Source organism: Panulirus ornatus, chromosome 23 (genome assembly GCF_036320965.1).
Source record: "Panulirus ornatus isolate Po-2019 chromosome 23, ASM3632096v1, whole genome shotgun sequence".
NCBI lineage: Eukaryota > Metazoa > Arthropoda > Malacostraca > Decapoda > Palinuridae > Panulirus > Panulirus ornatus.
Genome location: NC_092246.1, coordinates 12,358,530 through 12,374,700, shown reverse-complemented (window position 1 = coordinate 12,374,700; position 16,171 = coordinate 12,358,530). Strand labels below are relative to the sequence as shown.

General features: G+C 41.3%; 1 protein-coding gene across 1 annotated transcript; it reads right to left on the bottom strand.

Moving 5' to 3' along the window:
* Window positions 1-4,186: 4,186 nt before the first annotated feature.
* LOC139756808 (uncharacterized) lies at window positions 4,187-15,828 on the bottom strand. The gene is made up of 3 exons (XM_071676613.1): window positions 15,756-15,828; window positions 5,736-6,020; window positions 4,187-4,571 (listed from the first exon to the last, which is right to left on the bottom strand). The coding sequence occupies exons 1-3, from the start codon at window positions 15,768-15,770 to the stop codon at window positions 4,329-4,331; spliced, it is 543 nt and encodes a 180-aa protein (XP_071532714.1). The 5' UTR covers window positions 15,771-15,828; the 3' UTR covers window positions 4,187-4,328.
* Window positions 15,829-16,171: the final 343 nt, after the last annotated feature.

Genomic DNA, 16,171 nt, shown 5'->3' with positions numbered 1-16,171 from the left:
CAAGATAGGGAACTGTTAAGAATTTTTGCCTACGATAAAGCTATCCAGTGTGTATAGACCTTCACTAATATTCATGTTACTATTCTTTGTGTATTCAATAAGAAAAGATTCAATGATCTATCTCTTGATCAAGGAGTTACAGTTGATAACTAAGTTAGCGTTACTCCAGCCAATACAATGGTTGTGACTTTTAACATAACTAAATAAAGCATTTGATTAGTGTCCTGTTCTCATACTATATTGATGTTGCTTAAGTCTAACATAGAGATCCTTACCAGTCTGTCCAACATAAAGCATATCACAGCTTTCACAAGGTATTCTGTAAATACAGCCCGCAAAATTTTCTTACTAGTTTTTGATTAAGATATTTTCATTAGTATTGTATTGTGAATGTAGCTCCCTATTCACATGCCCTGGTTCAGTCCATTGACGGCACGTCAACCCCAGTATACCACATCTATTCCGTGCACGCCTTTCACCCTCCTGCATGTTCAGGCTCAAAATCTTTTTCACTCCAACCTTTCACCTCTAATTTGGTCTTCCGCTTCTCCTTGTTCCCTCCACCTCTGACACATATATCCTCTTTGTTAACCTTTCCTCACTCATTCTCTCCATACGTCCAAACCATTTCAACATACTCTTCTGCTCTCTCAACCACTCTCTTTTCATTTCCACACATCCCTTTTAACCTTTCATTACTTACTCGATCAAACCACCTCACACTACATATAGTCCTCAAACATTTCATTTCCAACACATTCACCAACCTCCGCACAACCCTATATATAGCCCATGCCTCGCAACCATATAATATTATTGGAACTACCATTCCTTCAAATACCCCTTTTTGCCTTCCGAGATAACGTTCTCTCATTCAGCACATTTTTCATCACTCCTAGACGTTTCGCCCCCCTCCCCATCCCTACGACTCACTTCCGTTTGCATGATTCCATTCGTTGTCAAGTCCACTCCTATATATCTAAAACACTTCACTTCCTCCAATTTTTCTCCATTCTAATTTACACTCCAACTAACTTGTCCTCAACCCTGTTGAACGTAATAACCTTTATTTTCATTCACGTTTACTCCCATCGTTTTCCTTTCACACACTCCTCCAAACTCAGTCACCAACTTCTGTAGTTTCTTACTCGAATCAGCTACCAGTGCTGTATCATCGGCAAAAAACACTTGACTCCCTTCTCAGGACCTTTCATTCCCAGCAGACTGCGTACTCGCCACTCGCATTTACATCCCTAATCATCCCTTATCCCCTTTACCTTTATACAATGGCACAATACATGCATTCTGCCAATTCTCAGATCTCACCATGATCCATTCTTACTAAATTCAACTGCAAAACCATCCACTCCTGCCGCCTTGCCGCATTTCATCTTTATCAAGGCTTTCAACACTTCTTTTCTTTTCACCAAATCAATCTCCATGACTCTCATCTCGCATGCCACCCCTACCAAAACACCGTACATCTGTCGCCCTATCATCAAATACATTTAACAGTCTTTCAAAATGCTCACTCCCTCTCCTCTTTGCTTCATCACTACCTTTGCCATCTTCGCCAGGGTTAAAAGGAAGGTGCAGGGGTTGAAAAAGATGGCAAATGCGAGTTGGGGTGAGAGAGTAGCATTAAACTTTAGGGAGAATTAAAAGATATTATGGAAGGAAATAAATAATGCACGAAAGCCAAGAGAACAAATGGAGAGATCAGTGAAGGGAGCAAATGGGGATGTGATAATAGGTAGTGATGGAGTGAGTATTTGGAATGTCTGTTAATTGTATTTGATGATAGAGTCGCATATGTAGGGTGGTTAGGTCGTGGTGGTATGCGAAGTGAGAGTATTTTGGTGAAAAAGAAAGGAGATGGTGAAAGCCTTGCAGAAGATGATATCTAGCAAGGCGACGGGATTGGATGGGATGGCATTGCAGTTGAATTTGTCAAAAAGGGGGGTGACTGTATTCTTGATTGGTTGGTAAGGATATTCAGTATATGTATGGATCATGGTAAAGTGCTTGAGGACTAGAGGAATGCATGTATAGTGTCATTATATTAAGGCAAATGAGATAAAGGTGAGTGCTCAAAGTACAGTCATAAGTTTGTTGAGTATGCCTGGAAAATGATATGGGAGGGCAATGATTGAGAAGGTAAAGGCAAGTACAGATCATCAAATTGGGGAGGAGCAGTGTGGTTTCAGAAGTGGCAGAGGATATGCGGATCAGGTGTTTTCTTAGAAGAATGTATGTGATAAATACTTAGAAAAATAGATGTATTTGTATGTATCATTCATGGATCTGGAGAAGGCATATGACAGGGTTGATAGAGATGCTTTGTGGTAGGTCGTAAGAATATATATGGTGTGGTAGGTAAGCTGCTAGAAACAGTGAGAAGTTTTTATCAAGGGTGTAAGGCGTGTAATCAGTAGGAAGAGAGGAGAGTGATTGGTTCCCAGAGAAGGCAGGGCTGTGGCAAGGGTGTGTGATGTTACCATGATTGTTTAATTTGTTTATGGATGAGCAAAAATGCGTATGTTTGAAAGAATAATATTTCCAACAATATCGTATGATTGCTGGGCATGGGCTATAGAAAGGGTTGCGCGGAGGAGGGTGGATTTGTTGGAAATGAAATGTTTGAGTTAGTTTGGTCGAGTGAATAATGGAAGGGAAAGAGAGAGGTGTTGTAATAAAAAGAGCATCGTTGAAAGAACAGAATAGGATGTATTGAATTGGTTTGGACATATGGAGAGAATGAGTGAGAAAAGGCTGACAAAAAAAATATGTGTCAGAAATGGAGGTAACAAAGGGAATCGGGAGACCGGCCAAATCTTAGGTAGAAAGATGGAGTCAATGGATTGAACCAAGGCATGTGAAGCCTCTGGGGTAAAGCATGGAAAGGTCAGTGGGGCCTGGATGTGGAAAGGGAGCTGTGGTTTCGGTGCATTGCAAATGACAACCAGAGACTGAACGTGAACGAATGTGGCCTCGCTGAGGGAAGGGGATGCTATTTCATGTGTCAGGGTGGCGTCGAAAATGGATGAAGGCAGCAAGTATGAATATGCTCATGTGCATATATGTATATATCTGTGTCTATATATGTAAGTATACGTTGAAATGTATACGTATGTATATATGCGTGTATGGGCGTTTATGTATATACATGTGTATGTGGGTTGGTTGGGCCATTCCTCGTCTGTTTCCTTGCGCTATATTACATTTTCGTAAGGAACACACAGAATCGAAATCTGTGTTTGTGTTATCATTGTTAGGCACTGTTTTGTTCACTGCTCAGCATGTAATTAGCGAACTATGGTAAACTAGTTAACGAGAGATATGATTGTCTCTGTCGTCCAGTCCTTTATCTCGTTCCTATGAATGTAGTCCGCCTCTTGACCTCAGTTTGATACCCTAATTCCAGACATATATCTAACCTGATTTACACCATCTTCTTGTTATTCTCTTCTGCGCTCTCTCAGCTCCAGCCTGTCGCTATTACCTACTTATCAGAGCAGCTGCGTGCGCTCTTCTATGTACTTTTGATATTCTAGGTGAACCCGTGGCCATTCCCTGGGCGAGTCAGTGCCCAACATGTGGTGACCATTCATCATACCAGACGTCATTTCCTACATTGTTGAACACATGGTTACTATTCGCTATATTAATGCCCCACTCTTAGATTACGGTGAATGTAGATGGCAGTATTACGCTAATCATATTCATATTCCCCATTGCAATGTGGGTAAAGTTAAGCTAACTGTGCTACGGTGGAAACAGGTTCTGGTCGCTACGTTAACTCACACGTTATGTTGCTTTATGACGGATGGTACTCTGTTTAAATGTTTTTTATGTTTACACATTCATAAATTGCTCATTGCACTTACCTATAATTCTAACTTAAGATCTACCTTATCTCAGACACCGAGTAGCTCATAAGAAACTTACTTTTGTTGAAAATAGAACTGAAAGGTATATGGTACTAAAAGGAAAACTTATATGTAGAGGGAAATCCGTACGTTCAGTAAACTTGAAGAATACTATGAAAACAGGATTATCTTGGACTTACAATTGCTCACTTTCTGTACTCATAGAGACTTAAAACCAATATACAGATAACAAGAAATCTTCCAACTCTAACGTGTCCTAAAACTGCTTCAAGAAAACAGGATACCAATAAAACATATTGTCAATTTGTTAATATATTCTGAAGAGAAACAGCCTCAAGTAGATGTTTTAGGTGAGAAAAGACTAAAGACTAACAGGGACATTCGTAGAGACAGGAGATATACCAAAATATGTTCACATATGGTTCACAGTATACGCATCTAGTGATATCCTCCGTAGTGGCCTGAGACGACGTGGGGGTAGTGGGCCACGCCCTGGTAGGAGACGTGGGGATGGTAGCCGTGCTCGTCGGCGTAGTAACTGACGACCTGGATGCGACCGTCGGGCAGGTGGACGTAGTATTTCCCCTGGGTCTTGTAGCCATCGCGAGCTTCACTGTGGCCGAAGTTGGTGCCGCTGTAGTCGTCATGGACACCGTAGTCGTAGGTGTAGTGAGGAGAAGCCTGCAGCGAAACGGAACGTCATTTGAATAACTGGTAATTACTGTCTACTCGTTCATGATATCAGAATCAGGACCTGCATGATGATGTGCTGGTCTGAAGTTCCTATAAGTAGAACCTGCATTATGACTTACTAGGATGATGTTGCTATAAGTAGAACAGCATTATGACGTGCTGGTCTGAAGTTGCTATAAGTAGAACAGCATTATGACGTGCTGGTATGATGTTACTATAAGTAGAACAGCATTATGACGTGCTGGTATGAAGTTGCTATAAGAAGAACAGCATTATACGTGCTGGTATGAAGTTGCTATAAGTAGAACCTGCATTATGACGTACTAGGATGATGTTGCTATAAGTAGAACAGCATTATGACGTGCTGGTATGAAGTTGCTATAAGTAGAACCTGCATTATGACTTACTAGGATGATGTTGCTATATGTAGAACCTGCATTATGATGTGTTAGTATGATGCTGCTATAGAACCTGCAAGATGACGTGCTATTACTATGTTGCTATAAGTATTCATTGTATGATGAGTAAAGGGCCATAGTTTAACATAGTGTTGTTTTTGCATTGTGAACATTTCCAGGTTCGTAACTAGTGACATGTAGCTACATCTGGCTTTGTTCTTAGTATTGCATATCTTGCTGTTATAGTGAGGGGTCACCTACAACTGTCAATAATACAGGCATTTTTAATGTGTTGTTCAACTCTCCTCACTGTGATAGTTTTCCAGGATTTTCTTGTTGCGTTATACAGGTGTTATGACCAATTATTTCACCAAGCTGTAAAATTTTCACTGTGAACAGTGACGTGTGTCATGTAGTATTATCTCCTCTGTGAGCATCACGCGATATAATTTCCAGTGTGAGCAATGCCATGTATCCTGTAATATAATGCCCTTGACACTATGAACAGTGGCGTGTATCACGCGATATGATTCTCTTGAACTGTTAGTTGTGGCGTGTATCACGTAATATAATCATCTTGTCACTGTAGACAGTGGCTTGTATCATGTGGTATAATTCCCTCGACAGTGGGAGTACTAGTGTGTATCACGAATGTAAATTCATACATTCCTTACATTCAGAATCAAACATCCCCCTAACACGAAAGTGAGTATCCAAACCTCTCCCTTGCAATGAGTACTTAGGGAAGACCTACGTAATAGGAGACGTGATGACCACCACCACCATAACCGCCACCGCCATGACCTCCGCCTCCTCCTCCTCCTCCGTGGCCTCCGCCCACACCGCCGCCACCATGCACTCCACCGCCGTAGCCTCCGCCACCGCCGCCACCACCACCACCACCACCGTGGATAACAATACCACCGCCACCACCGCCACCACCTCCATGGTGACCTCCTCCACCTCCTCCATGGTGTACTGTCACATGGTGCGATTTGTCGCCAAAGACGGTGGCTAGGAAGCCTAGGGAGAGGATCAGCTGAAAGGAAATCAATCGAACAGGATTAGTATACACGAGGCAGAGTGGCACACTCAGGACAGAATTGTTCAAAATTGACCGACTCATTCACAGATTCTCTAAGGCTGTTGTTTCATGCTATTGTTCTCATACAAATATCTATATCTAATTATCTGTCGACATTATACATGTCTGCATTACATCATTATACATGTCCCAGGGGATAGGGGAGAAAGAATACTATCAATGTATTCCCTGCGTATCGTAGAAGGCGAGTAAAAGGGGTCGGAGTGAGGCTGGACCCTTACTCCTCCTTGTATTTCAATATCTAAAAGATGGAACAGAAGAACGAGCCAACTGAGGAGTGGTCATCCTCATCGAGGTCTCAGGCTGTCTGAATGTGTTTGCATGTAAAAAAGATGTGAAGAAAGGAAACTTATGTAGTATGTTGGAGGATTGGAACCTGGATGTCTTGGCCCTGAGTGACACAAATTTTAAAGGTCAAGGGGAAGAGTACTTTGGAAATGTTTTAGGAGTAAACTCAAGGGAAGTGTGAGGACGTGAGCTAAGGAAGAGGTAGCACTTCTGACGAAGGAGGAGTTGTGAGAATGTATAAAATAGCGTAAGGAAGTGAGCCCCATGCTGATGTGAGTGAGAATGAAAATAGATTACGCAAGCTGGGTGATTATTAGTGCTTGTGCACCTGGTCTTGAGAAGAATGGTGAAAAGAGGCGAGTGTTTTGGTGAGCAATTGAGTGAGTAAGTGAGCAGTTGTGATGCGAGAAATCGGATGATTTGAATGCGAAAGTGGGTGATGTGGCAGTCGAGATTATAGATGGGGGTGAGGGTTATTCAGTAAGGTGAATGGAAATCATGAACAGCTTGTCGAGTTGTGTTGAAAAATAACTACAGATTGGGAATATCTGGTTTAAAAAGAACATACGTAAGTATACGTGGGTAAGTTGGATTACTTAGTAACTGATAGACGTGCAGAAAGATTCTTGGATGTAATTGTTATGGTAGGATTTCTGTTAATATCCTGGTGGAGACGAGAGTAAAGAGTGGTAGAGGTTTTGAGGAAAAAAAGGAAAGGTTAAGGGTAAAAAGACGGTGATGGAAATAAGTGAGCTTGGAAAAGACTCTTGTGTAAAGAAACACTAGGAGAGACTGACTGTAGACTGGGAGAGGGTGAGAATAACGAAGCTAGGGTAATGGGTGAGGAATGGAATGTATTTAGGGAAGCAGAGTTGACATATGAGAGAGTGTGTGGCGTGTGGAAGATAGTTCTGGGTAGGTGAGAAAGGGTAGTGAATGTTGGGTTGACGACGCAGAGGTGTTGGCGAAAGAGAAAAGAAAGGCGTATGAGTGTTATTGCTGCTAGGATGTGGTGCGAGTGATTGAAAGGCGTTTACAAGAAAATGCGGCAGGAATTCAAAAGGAAAGTGGAGGGGCTGAAAAAGAGTTCAAATGAGAATGAAGTGAGCAAGTATCAGCTAACTTTAGGGTGAATAAGATATTTTGGGAGGAGGCTAATAGTGTGAGAAAAGCAAGAGAACAAATGGCGACATCGATGAAGGGGGCAAATGGGGAAGTGGCACCAGGCAGTGATGAGGCGAAGAGGAGACGGATTGAATGCTATGAAAGATGATTAAATGTGTTTGATGATAGAGTGACAGATGTAGGATGTTTGTATCAGGGAAGTATGCGAAGTGAGAGAATTATGACAAATGGTTTGGTGAAAATAGAAGAGGAGGTAAAAGCCTTGCATAAGATGAAATGTAGTAATGTGGCTGGAGTGGATGGTAATGCGCTTGAATACCTGAAGAAAGAGAGTAACTGTGTGGTGTATTGTTTACTTAGGATTTTCAATGTATGTACGAATCATGGTGAGATGACTGAGACAAGGGGGATATAGGCGAGTGTTCGAATTACAGAGTTATATGTTTGTTGAATGTGACTGGAAAGTTCATGGAAGAGTAGTAATTGAGAGGATGATGGCATACGCAGAACATCAGACTGGGGAGGAAAAATGTGGTTTCAGGAGTGGTAGAGGACGTATGGATCAGGTGTTTGCTTTGAAGAATGTGTGTGAGAAATACTTAGAGAAACAGAATGCTTTGTGTGTAGCATTTATGGATTTGGACGAAGCATTTCGTTAGGTTGATAGACATGCTTTTTGGATGGTTTTACGAACATATGGTGTTGGGAGGAAAGCTATTAGAAGCAGTGAGGAATCTTCCTCAAGAGCATATGGTGTGCGTGGGAGTAGATGCGAGTAGGTCGAGAGAAGATTGAAGGTGGGTCTGTGGCTGTTGAATTTGTTTACGAGATGGGTGGTGAGCGAGGTAAATGCAAGAGTCTTGGAGAGGACGGGAGGTATGCAGTCTGTTGGGAGTGAGGGCGGCCTGAGAGATGAGTCAGTTGTTTGCTGATGACACGGCGCTAGAGGCATATTCGAATGAGAAACTGCAGAAGCTGGTGTCTGAGTTTGGGAAAGTGTACGAAAGGAGAAGGTTATGAATAAATGTGAATCAAAGCAAAGTCATTAGGTTTAGAAAGGTAAATAGACAGGTTAGCTGGGTGTGAGATATGGATACTACCTATCTCTCCAATATTTGAAATACCAGCGCGACATATTGCAAGACCGCTGATACCCAAGATACAGCATAGTGAAGACGCTGACAACCTACTCCTCGACTCTCGTGTACTCTCACTACAAAGAAATATACAATATACACATAATTGAACTTCATAATCTGTGGCACCACCTAGTGGATGTGGCTGGCTTCGTAGCGCAGTAAGAACCCTACAGAAAAAGAATCTTGGGTAGGAGGGTAGGGTTTAGTAATATAGTCTGGAAGTAATTCTCTCCTTAACTTCTATTATTTTCAAATCCCTTATTCTCTTGGAAGCTATTGACGTTTGGCACTTTCATCATCATGATAGCATCCTCTAAAAAGAGTCGAGAAATGAGAAGGTTTCTTGTGAGAGACGTGAACTTGAGGGAGGCAGTGGTTCTTCGTCGTGTATCGGTCAGTGTTGCTAAATGTGATCCATTCGCGGGCCGCCCATGATCGGGCACATAATTCTGAACCCTGGCTGTGGCAGTCGCTCCACAGTCAATCCGGTTGTTTATCCTCCCTTAGAGGGTGGTCAATTAACTGGTTACCGAACTTAAGCTAATTTATATATATATATATATATATATATATATATATATATATATATATATATATATATATATATATATATATATATATATATATAAATATATATATATATATATATATATATATATATATATATATATATATATATATATATATATATATATATATATATATATATATATATATATATATATATATATATATATATATATATATATATATGGTTTCAGAAGTGGTAGAGGATGTGTGGATCAGGTGTTTGCTTTGAAGAATGTATGTGAGAAATACTTAGAAAAGCAAATGGATTTGTATGTAGCATTTATGGATCTGGAGAAGGCATACGATAGAGTTGATAGAGATGCTCTGTGGAAGGTATTAAGAATATATGGTGTGGGAGGCAAGTTGTTAGAAGCAGTGAAAAGTTTTTATCGAGGATGTAAGGCATGTGTACGTGTAGGAAGAGAGGAAAGTGATTGGTTCTCAGTGAATGTAGGTTTGCGGCAGGGGTGTGTGATGTCTCCATGGTTGTTTAATTTGTTTATGGATGGGGTTGTTAGGGAGGTAAATGCAAGAGTTTTGGAAAGAGGGGCAAGTATGAAGTCTGTTGGGGATGAGAGAGCTTGGGAAGTGAGTCAGTTGTTGTTCGCTGATGATACAGCGCTGGTGGCTGATTCATGTGAGAAACTGCAGAAGCTGGTGACTGAGTTTGGTAAAGTGTGTGGAAGAAGAAAGTTAAGAGTAAATGTGAATAAGAGCAAGGTAATTAGGTACAGTAGGGTTGAGGGTCAAGTCAATTGGGAGGTGAGTTTGAATGGAGAAAAACTGGAGGAAGTGAAGTGTTTTAGATATCTGGGAGTGGATCTGGCAGCGGATGGAACCATGGAAGCGGAAGTGGATCATAGGGTGGGGGAGGGGGCGAAAATTCTGGGGGCCTTGAAGAATGTGTGGAAGTCGAGAACATTATCTCGGAAAGCAAAAATGGGTATGTTTGAAGGAATAGTGGTTCCAACAATGTTGTATGGTTGCGAGGCGTGGGCTATGGATAGAGTTGTGCGCAGGAGGATGGATGTGCTGGAAATGAGATGTTTGAGGACAATGTGTGGTGTGAGGTGGTTTGATCGAGTGAGTAACGTAAGGGTAAGAGAGATGTGTGGAAATAAAAAGAGCGTGGTTGAGAGAGCAGAGGAGGGTGTTTTGAAGTGGTTTGGGCACATGGAGAGAATGAGTGAGGAAAGATTGACCAAGAGGATATATGTGTCGGAGGTGGAGGGAACGAGGAGAAGAGGGAGACCAAATTGGAGGTGGAAAGATGGAGTGAAAAAGATTTTGTGTGATCGGGGCCTGAACATGCAGGAGGGTGAAAGGAGGGCAAGGAATAGAGTGAATTGGAGCGATGTGGTATACCGGGGTTGACGTGCTGTCAGTGGATTGAATCAGGGCATGTGAAGCGTCTGGGGAAAACCATGGAAGGCTGTGTAGGTATGTATATTTGCGTGTGTGGACGTATGTATATACATGTGTATGGGGGGGGGGAGCATTTCTTTCGTCTGTTTCCTTGCGCTACCTCGCAAACGCGGGAGACAGCGACAAAGTATAAAAAAAAAAAAAAAAAAAAAAAAAAAAAATATATATATATATATATATATATATATATATATATATATATATATATATATATATATATATATATATATATATTAGGGAGATTCACAATTTTGCGCGTTATCAAATATATTCCTACGAGTCAACGAGGATTTGGGAACTTATCGTGTTTCATTTTCGACATGGACTTATAGAAATATATATATATATATATATATATATATATATATATATATATATATATATATATATATATATATATATATATATATATATATATATATATAAGGATATAAGGCATGTGTACGTGTAGGAAGCGAGGAAAGTGATTGGTTCTCAGTGAATGTTGGTTTGCGGCAGGGGTGTGTGATGCCTCCATGGTTGTTTAATTTGTTTATGGATGGGGTTGTTAGGGAGGTGAATGCAAGAGTTTTGGAAAGAGGGGCAAGTATGCAGTCTGTTGTGGACGAGAGAGCTTGGGAAGTGAGTCAGTTGTTGTTCGCTGATGATACAGCGCTGGTGGCTGATTCGTGTTAGAAACTGCAGAAGCTAGTGACTGAGTTTGGTGAAGTGTGTGAAAGAAGAAAGCTGAGAGTAGATGTAAATAAGAACAAGGTTATTAGGTACAGTAGCGTTGAGGGACAAGTCAAGTGGGAAGTAAGTTTGAATGGAGAAAAGATGGAGGAAGCGAAGTGTTTTAGATATCTGGGAGTGGATCTGGCAGCGGATGGAACCATGGAAGCGGAAGTGAATCATAGGGTGGGGGAGGTGGCGAAAGTTCTGAGAGCGTTGAAGAATGTGTGGAAGTCGAGAACATTATCTCGGAAAGCAAAAATGGGTATGTTTGAGGGAATAGTGGTTCCAGCAATGTTATATGGTTGCGAGGCGTGGGCTATAGAGAGAGTTGTGCGGAGGAGGGTGGACGTGCTGGAAATGAGATATTTGAGGATGATATGTGGTGTGAGGTGGTTTGATCGAGTAAGTAATAATAGGTAATGAAAATTGTGTGGTTGAGAGAGCAGAAGAGGGTATTTTGAAATGGTTTGGTCACATGGAGAGAATGAGTGAGGAAAGATTGACCAAGAGGATATATGTGTCAGAGGTGGAGGGAACGAGAAGTGGAAGCCAAACTGGAGGTGGAAGGATGGAGTGAAAAAGATTTTGAGTGATCGGGGCCTGAACATGCAGGAGGGTGAAAGGCGTGCAAGGAATAGAGTGAATTGGAACGATGTGGTTTAAAGGGGTCGATGTACTGTCAATGGATTGAACCAGGGCATGCGAAACGTCTGGGATAAACCATGGAAAGTTCTGTGGGGCCTGGATGTGGAAAGGGATCTGTGGTTTCGGTGCATTATACATGGCAGCTAAAGACTGAGTGTGAACGAATGTGGCCTTTGTTGTCTTTTCCTAGCGCTATCTCGCGCACGTGAGGGGGGAGGGGGTTGTCATTTCATGTGTAGCGGGGTGGCGATGGAATTGGATAAAGGCATACAATATGAATTATGTACATGTGTATATATATATATGTTTGCGTGTGTATATATATGTATACGTTGAGATGTATAGTTATGTATATTTGCGTGTGTGGACGTGTAGGTATATACATGTGTATGTGGGTGGGTTGAGCCATTCTTTCGTCTGTTTCCTTGCGGTACCTCGTTAACGCGGGAGACAGGGACAAAGTAATATATATATATATATATATATATATATATATATATATATCCCTGGGGATAGGGGAGAAAGAATGCTTCCCACGTATTCCCTGCGTGTCGTAGAAGGCGACTAAAAGGGGAGGGAGCGGGTGGCTGGAAATCCTCCCCTCTCATTTTTTTCAATTTTCCAAAAGAAGGAACAGAGAAGGGGGCCAGGTGAGGATATTCCCTCAAAGGCTCAGTCCTCTGTTCTTAATGCTACCTCGCTATCGCGGGAAATGGCGAATAGTACGAAAGAAAAGAAAGAAAATATATATATATATATATATATATATATATATATATATATATATATATATATATATATATATATATATATATATATACGTATATACGTATATACGTATATACGTATATATAAATTCCTATGAGTCCACGTGGAAAATGAAACACGATAAATTCCCAAGTGCACTTTCGGGTAATAATCAAATGATCAGGGGAGACACAAGAGAGAAATACAAGTGAGCTGATATACAACGAAGAGACGTAGCTTGGACGCCATTTTGTAAACACGTGATTGTCAAAGACAGACAAGAGCGCATCATTAACTTTTTATGTGGACAAGAAGGGGAATTGTTTACAAAATTTATTAACAATGAAGTTATCCAATTTGTATAGACCTTCGCTAATATCAAGGTAATAATTCTTTATGTATTTGATAATAGATTCAATGATATTTCTCGTGGTACTGGAGTTAGAGTTAATAACTGAGATGGTATTACTCCAGTCAATGCAATGATTGTAGTTTTGAAGGTGATTAAACAAGGCATTTGATTCTTGTCCTATTCTTATACTACATTTATGTTGCTTAAGTCTAACAGAAAGATCCTTACCAGTCTGACCGACATAAAACTTATCACAAATTTTACATTGCTCTTTATAGATGCACCCAGGAGAATTTTCTGGTGAGTTCCTGATTAAGATAATCTTTATAGTATTATTGTTGCTGAAGGCAACATTTGCATTAAAGGATTTAAGCAACTTGGAAGTAAAGTAAAATTATTATCCCTTGTATCAAGAATACTTGATTGAAAGACCAACGTCGAGTGGCTCTGATATCCTTACGTCTGCCAGCTGCTATTATCACACTACAGTCTACAATATAATGGGATGAGAGAATCTCATTTGTTCATAGCATTTTGTCCCCAAGATTGTTCTGCTGGGAGTCCTTGTTTTATCTCATATCACTTAGACTTTTCTTAGAGTATGGGCCACATGTACAGTGGGAGTGTTTTTCGTCATAGGATTATCCTTAACCCCTGAAGAAGGCGCTGGAGTTTTTTGTCAGCTGGTGGATGTGATTTGACAGTGACGGCCTCAGTGACCCTGGTAAGTGATAGGCCTACACCCCAAACAACCAGCAAAGTAACCTTATAGGAGGAGCACATGAGTGTTGCATGATTGTGGTCATGCGTGATTACCAGTTGTGATTACTATTCGTGTGTTGCTGGGTGAGAGTTTTACACTTGTGTTGTCCCGTCTCTCAACCTTGTATGTATGAACCATATCTAAACTCCTGTGTATGCATGCGCACGCACGCACACCCTTGCCTATGCCAGGTATCTGTATTATCGACAAGCCATCAGGGGAGGACGAACAGCTGGTTGGACTGTGTACCGGCTGACATGACCAGGATTTGAATCTATGCGGGTCTGATTTCCAGCGGCCCATGTATCCGTGACGTTTAGCAACCACTTACTGCTAAATATAATGGACTAGATTTAATCGTATGGGAAAAACGCTCGTCTTTTTCTCTCTCCCTTGTGGGGCACAGTAACTGCATAACCAAACGTAAGACAAACTAGATTTTGAAGTATTTACGTAGAGTGACTTACCTCCTCTTGGTTAAGCACTGCGACCTGCTATCATCTCCCTTACCATGTGAACCACAGGAGGCATCAGTGCAGCTGTGTGCCTGACGAAGGAACTGACGGTATTTACGAAGGAAATAGAGTCAGCCAGGCAGCACCAGTGGCTTATTTGAATAGGGCAAGAGCAGAAAATTAAGCGAGGGGAATATCTCATATGAATCTCGAGCAGGGACTCCCAAATTGGTTCTCGCGAACACCGATTTGAGTCATTTTTGGTGAACGCTTTTACAAGATCAAGAGAACACCATTGTGCTCGCGAACACCTGGTTCAGAGTCGTAGACGTAGAAAGAGAGAGAGAGCCACCGTGCCGCATAATATTGATGGTGACCTCAACCCCGTCGTTGTAAGGAGGTGTGACAAGATTGCACGGTTGGTACCACGACTGGACGAGTCACGTCACGCGCAGACAGTTAAGAAAAGCTCTCAGCTGAGGACGGTAGCTGGGGTGACAAGCACTACGGTGCGGTAACTTTGCTATCAAACTTTTTCAGTTGTATCACTGGACTGGTCCCCTCCCTGTGGTTAAGCGCGACCAAGAAAGAGTGTGGGATTGCTAAGAGATGCAGACTTGAAACTGGAACGCAAAGAAGTATAACAGCAAAAATGGAAGATATGGCCTCAATTGGCCAAGCCGTATTATATCGTATTGTACCGAATTATACCGTATTGTACCGTATTATATGCTTCCTACGTATACCAGCGTCTTGATCACCAAGAAAATATTATTTCTTGTCATCACTGTCATTATGGATGTCTCTGAATTCAACAGCGACAGTAATATTCATAATAATAATGAAAATGATAATGATAATGGTAATAATGATAATACTAACGATAACCATTACGTACGTAATTACAAAATTCAGCTGGCCAAAAGAGAATCTGGTTACAGATATGCAGCTCGTGCAGCTACCTGGAACAATCTCAGAGGACATTTCCAAGTTATCAGAACGTAGATTTTTGGACGAACTTGTTTCACACATTCAGAGACGGAATACAGCATCATGTCCACCATAAGATTGTAGTTAAAAGGAATATTCTTCGATCACTGCCATGTAAGTGTGTGTGTGTGTGTGTGTGTGTGTGTGTGTGTGTGTGTGTGTGTGTGTGTATCTGTGTATGCTATCTATTTTTGAAACGTACACACACACATTCAAATACGATTTTCAGTTCACGTAGTCTGTCACTCTCGTTCACGTAGACACAGTGCAAACTATACTTCTTGAAGAGCTGAATATTGAAAAAATCTAAAATCGAAAAAATACTGAAAATCTACACATCTTTTTCTCCAATATCGATGGCGATGGAGTTAGACAAGAGCACAAGGTCTCCAGACCTAATAGACAGAGTGTCAGCTATCTACACAAGCCAGGTGGACGAGCGATGCATGATCTTACCTTAGGAGCGATCATGGTGGAGGCTGAGGTGAGTGTGATGCTGGAAGTCGACCCGCACCACCTTATATACCTGCCTCACCCTGGAGACTACAGGGGCCACACCCACACGCCTCCGTTATCTCCAGCACTCACGACAGATGCACCTTACTTGGGAAGTAAAAGTCCTATATGAGTATAAGATATAACGTGTTTAGACATCCGAAATAGATAAATAGACGAATATACACACACACACACACACACACACACACACACACACACACACACACACACACACACACACACACACACACACACACACACAGATAAGACTCATTTGTACATAATCATTAATTATGGAATAATACAATACCTTTTCTGGTACTTCTGCAGCTTCAAGGCTGCGCTATGATCAGTAGGAGGAAAATGATGGACTC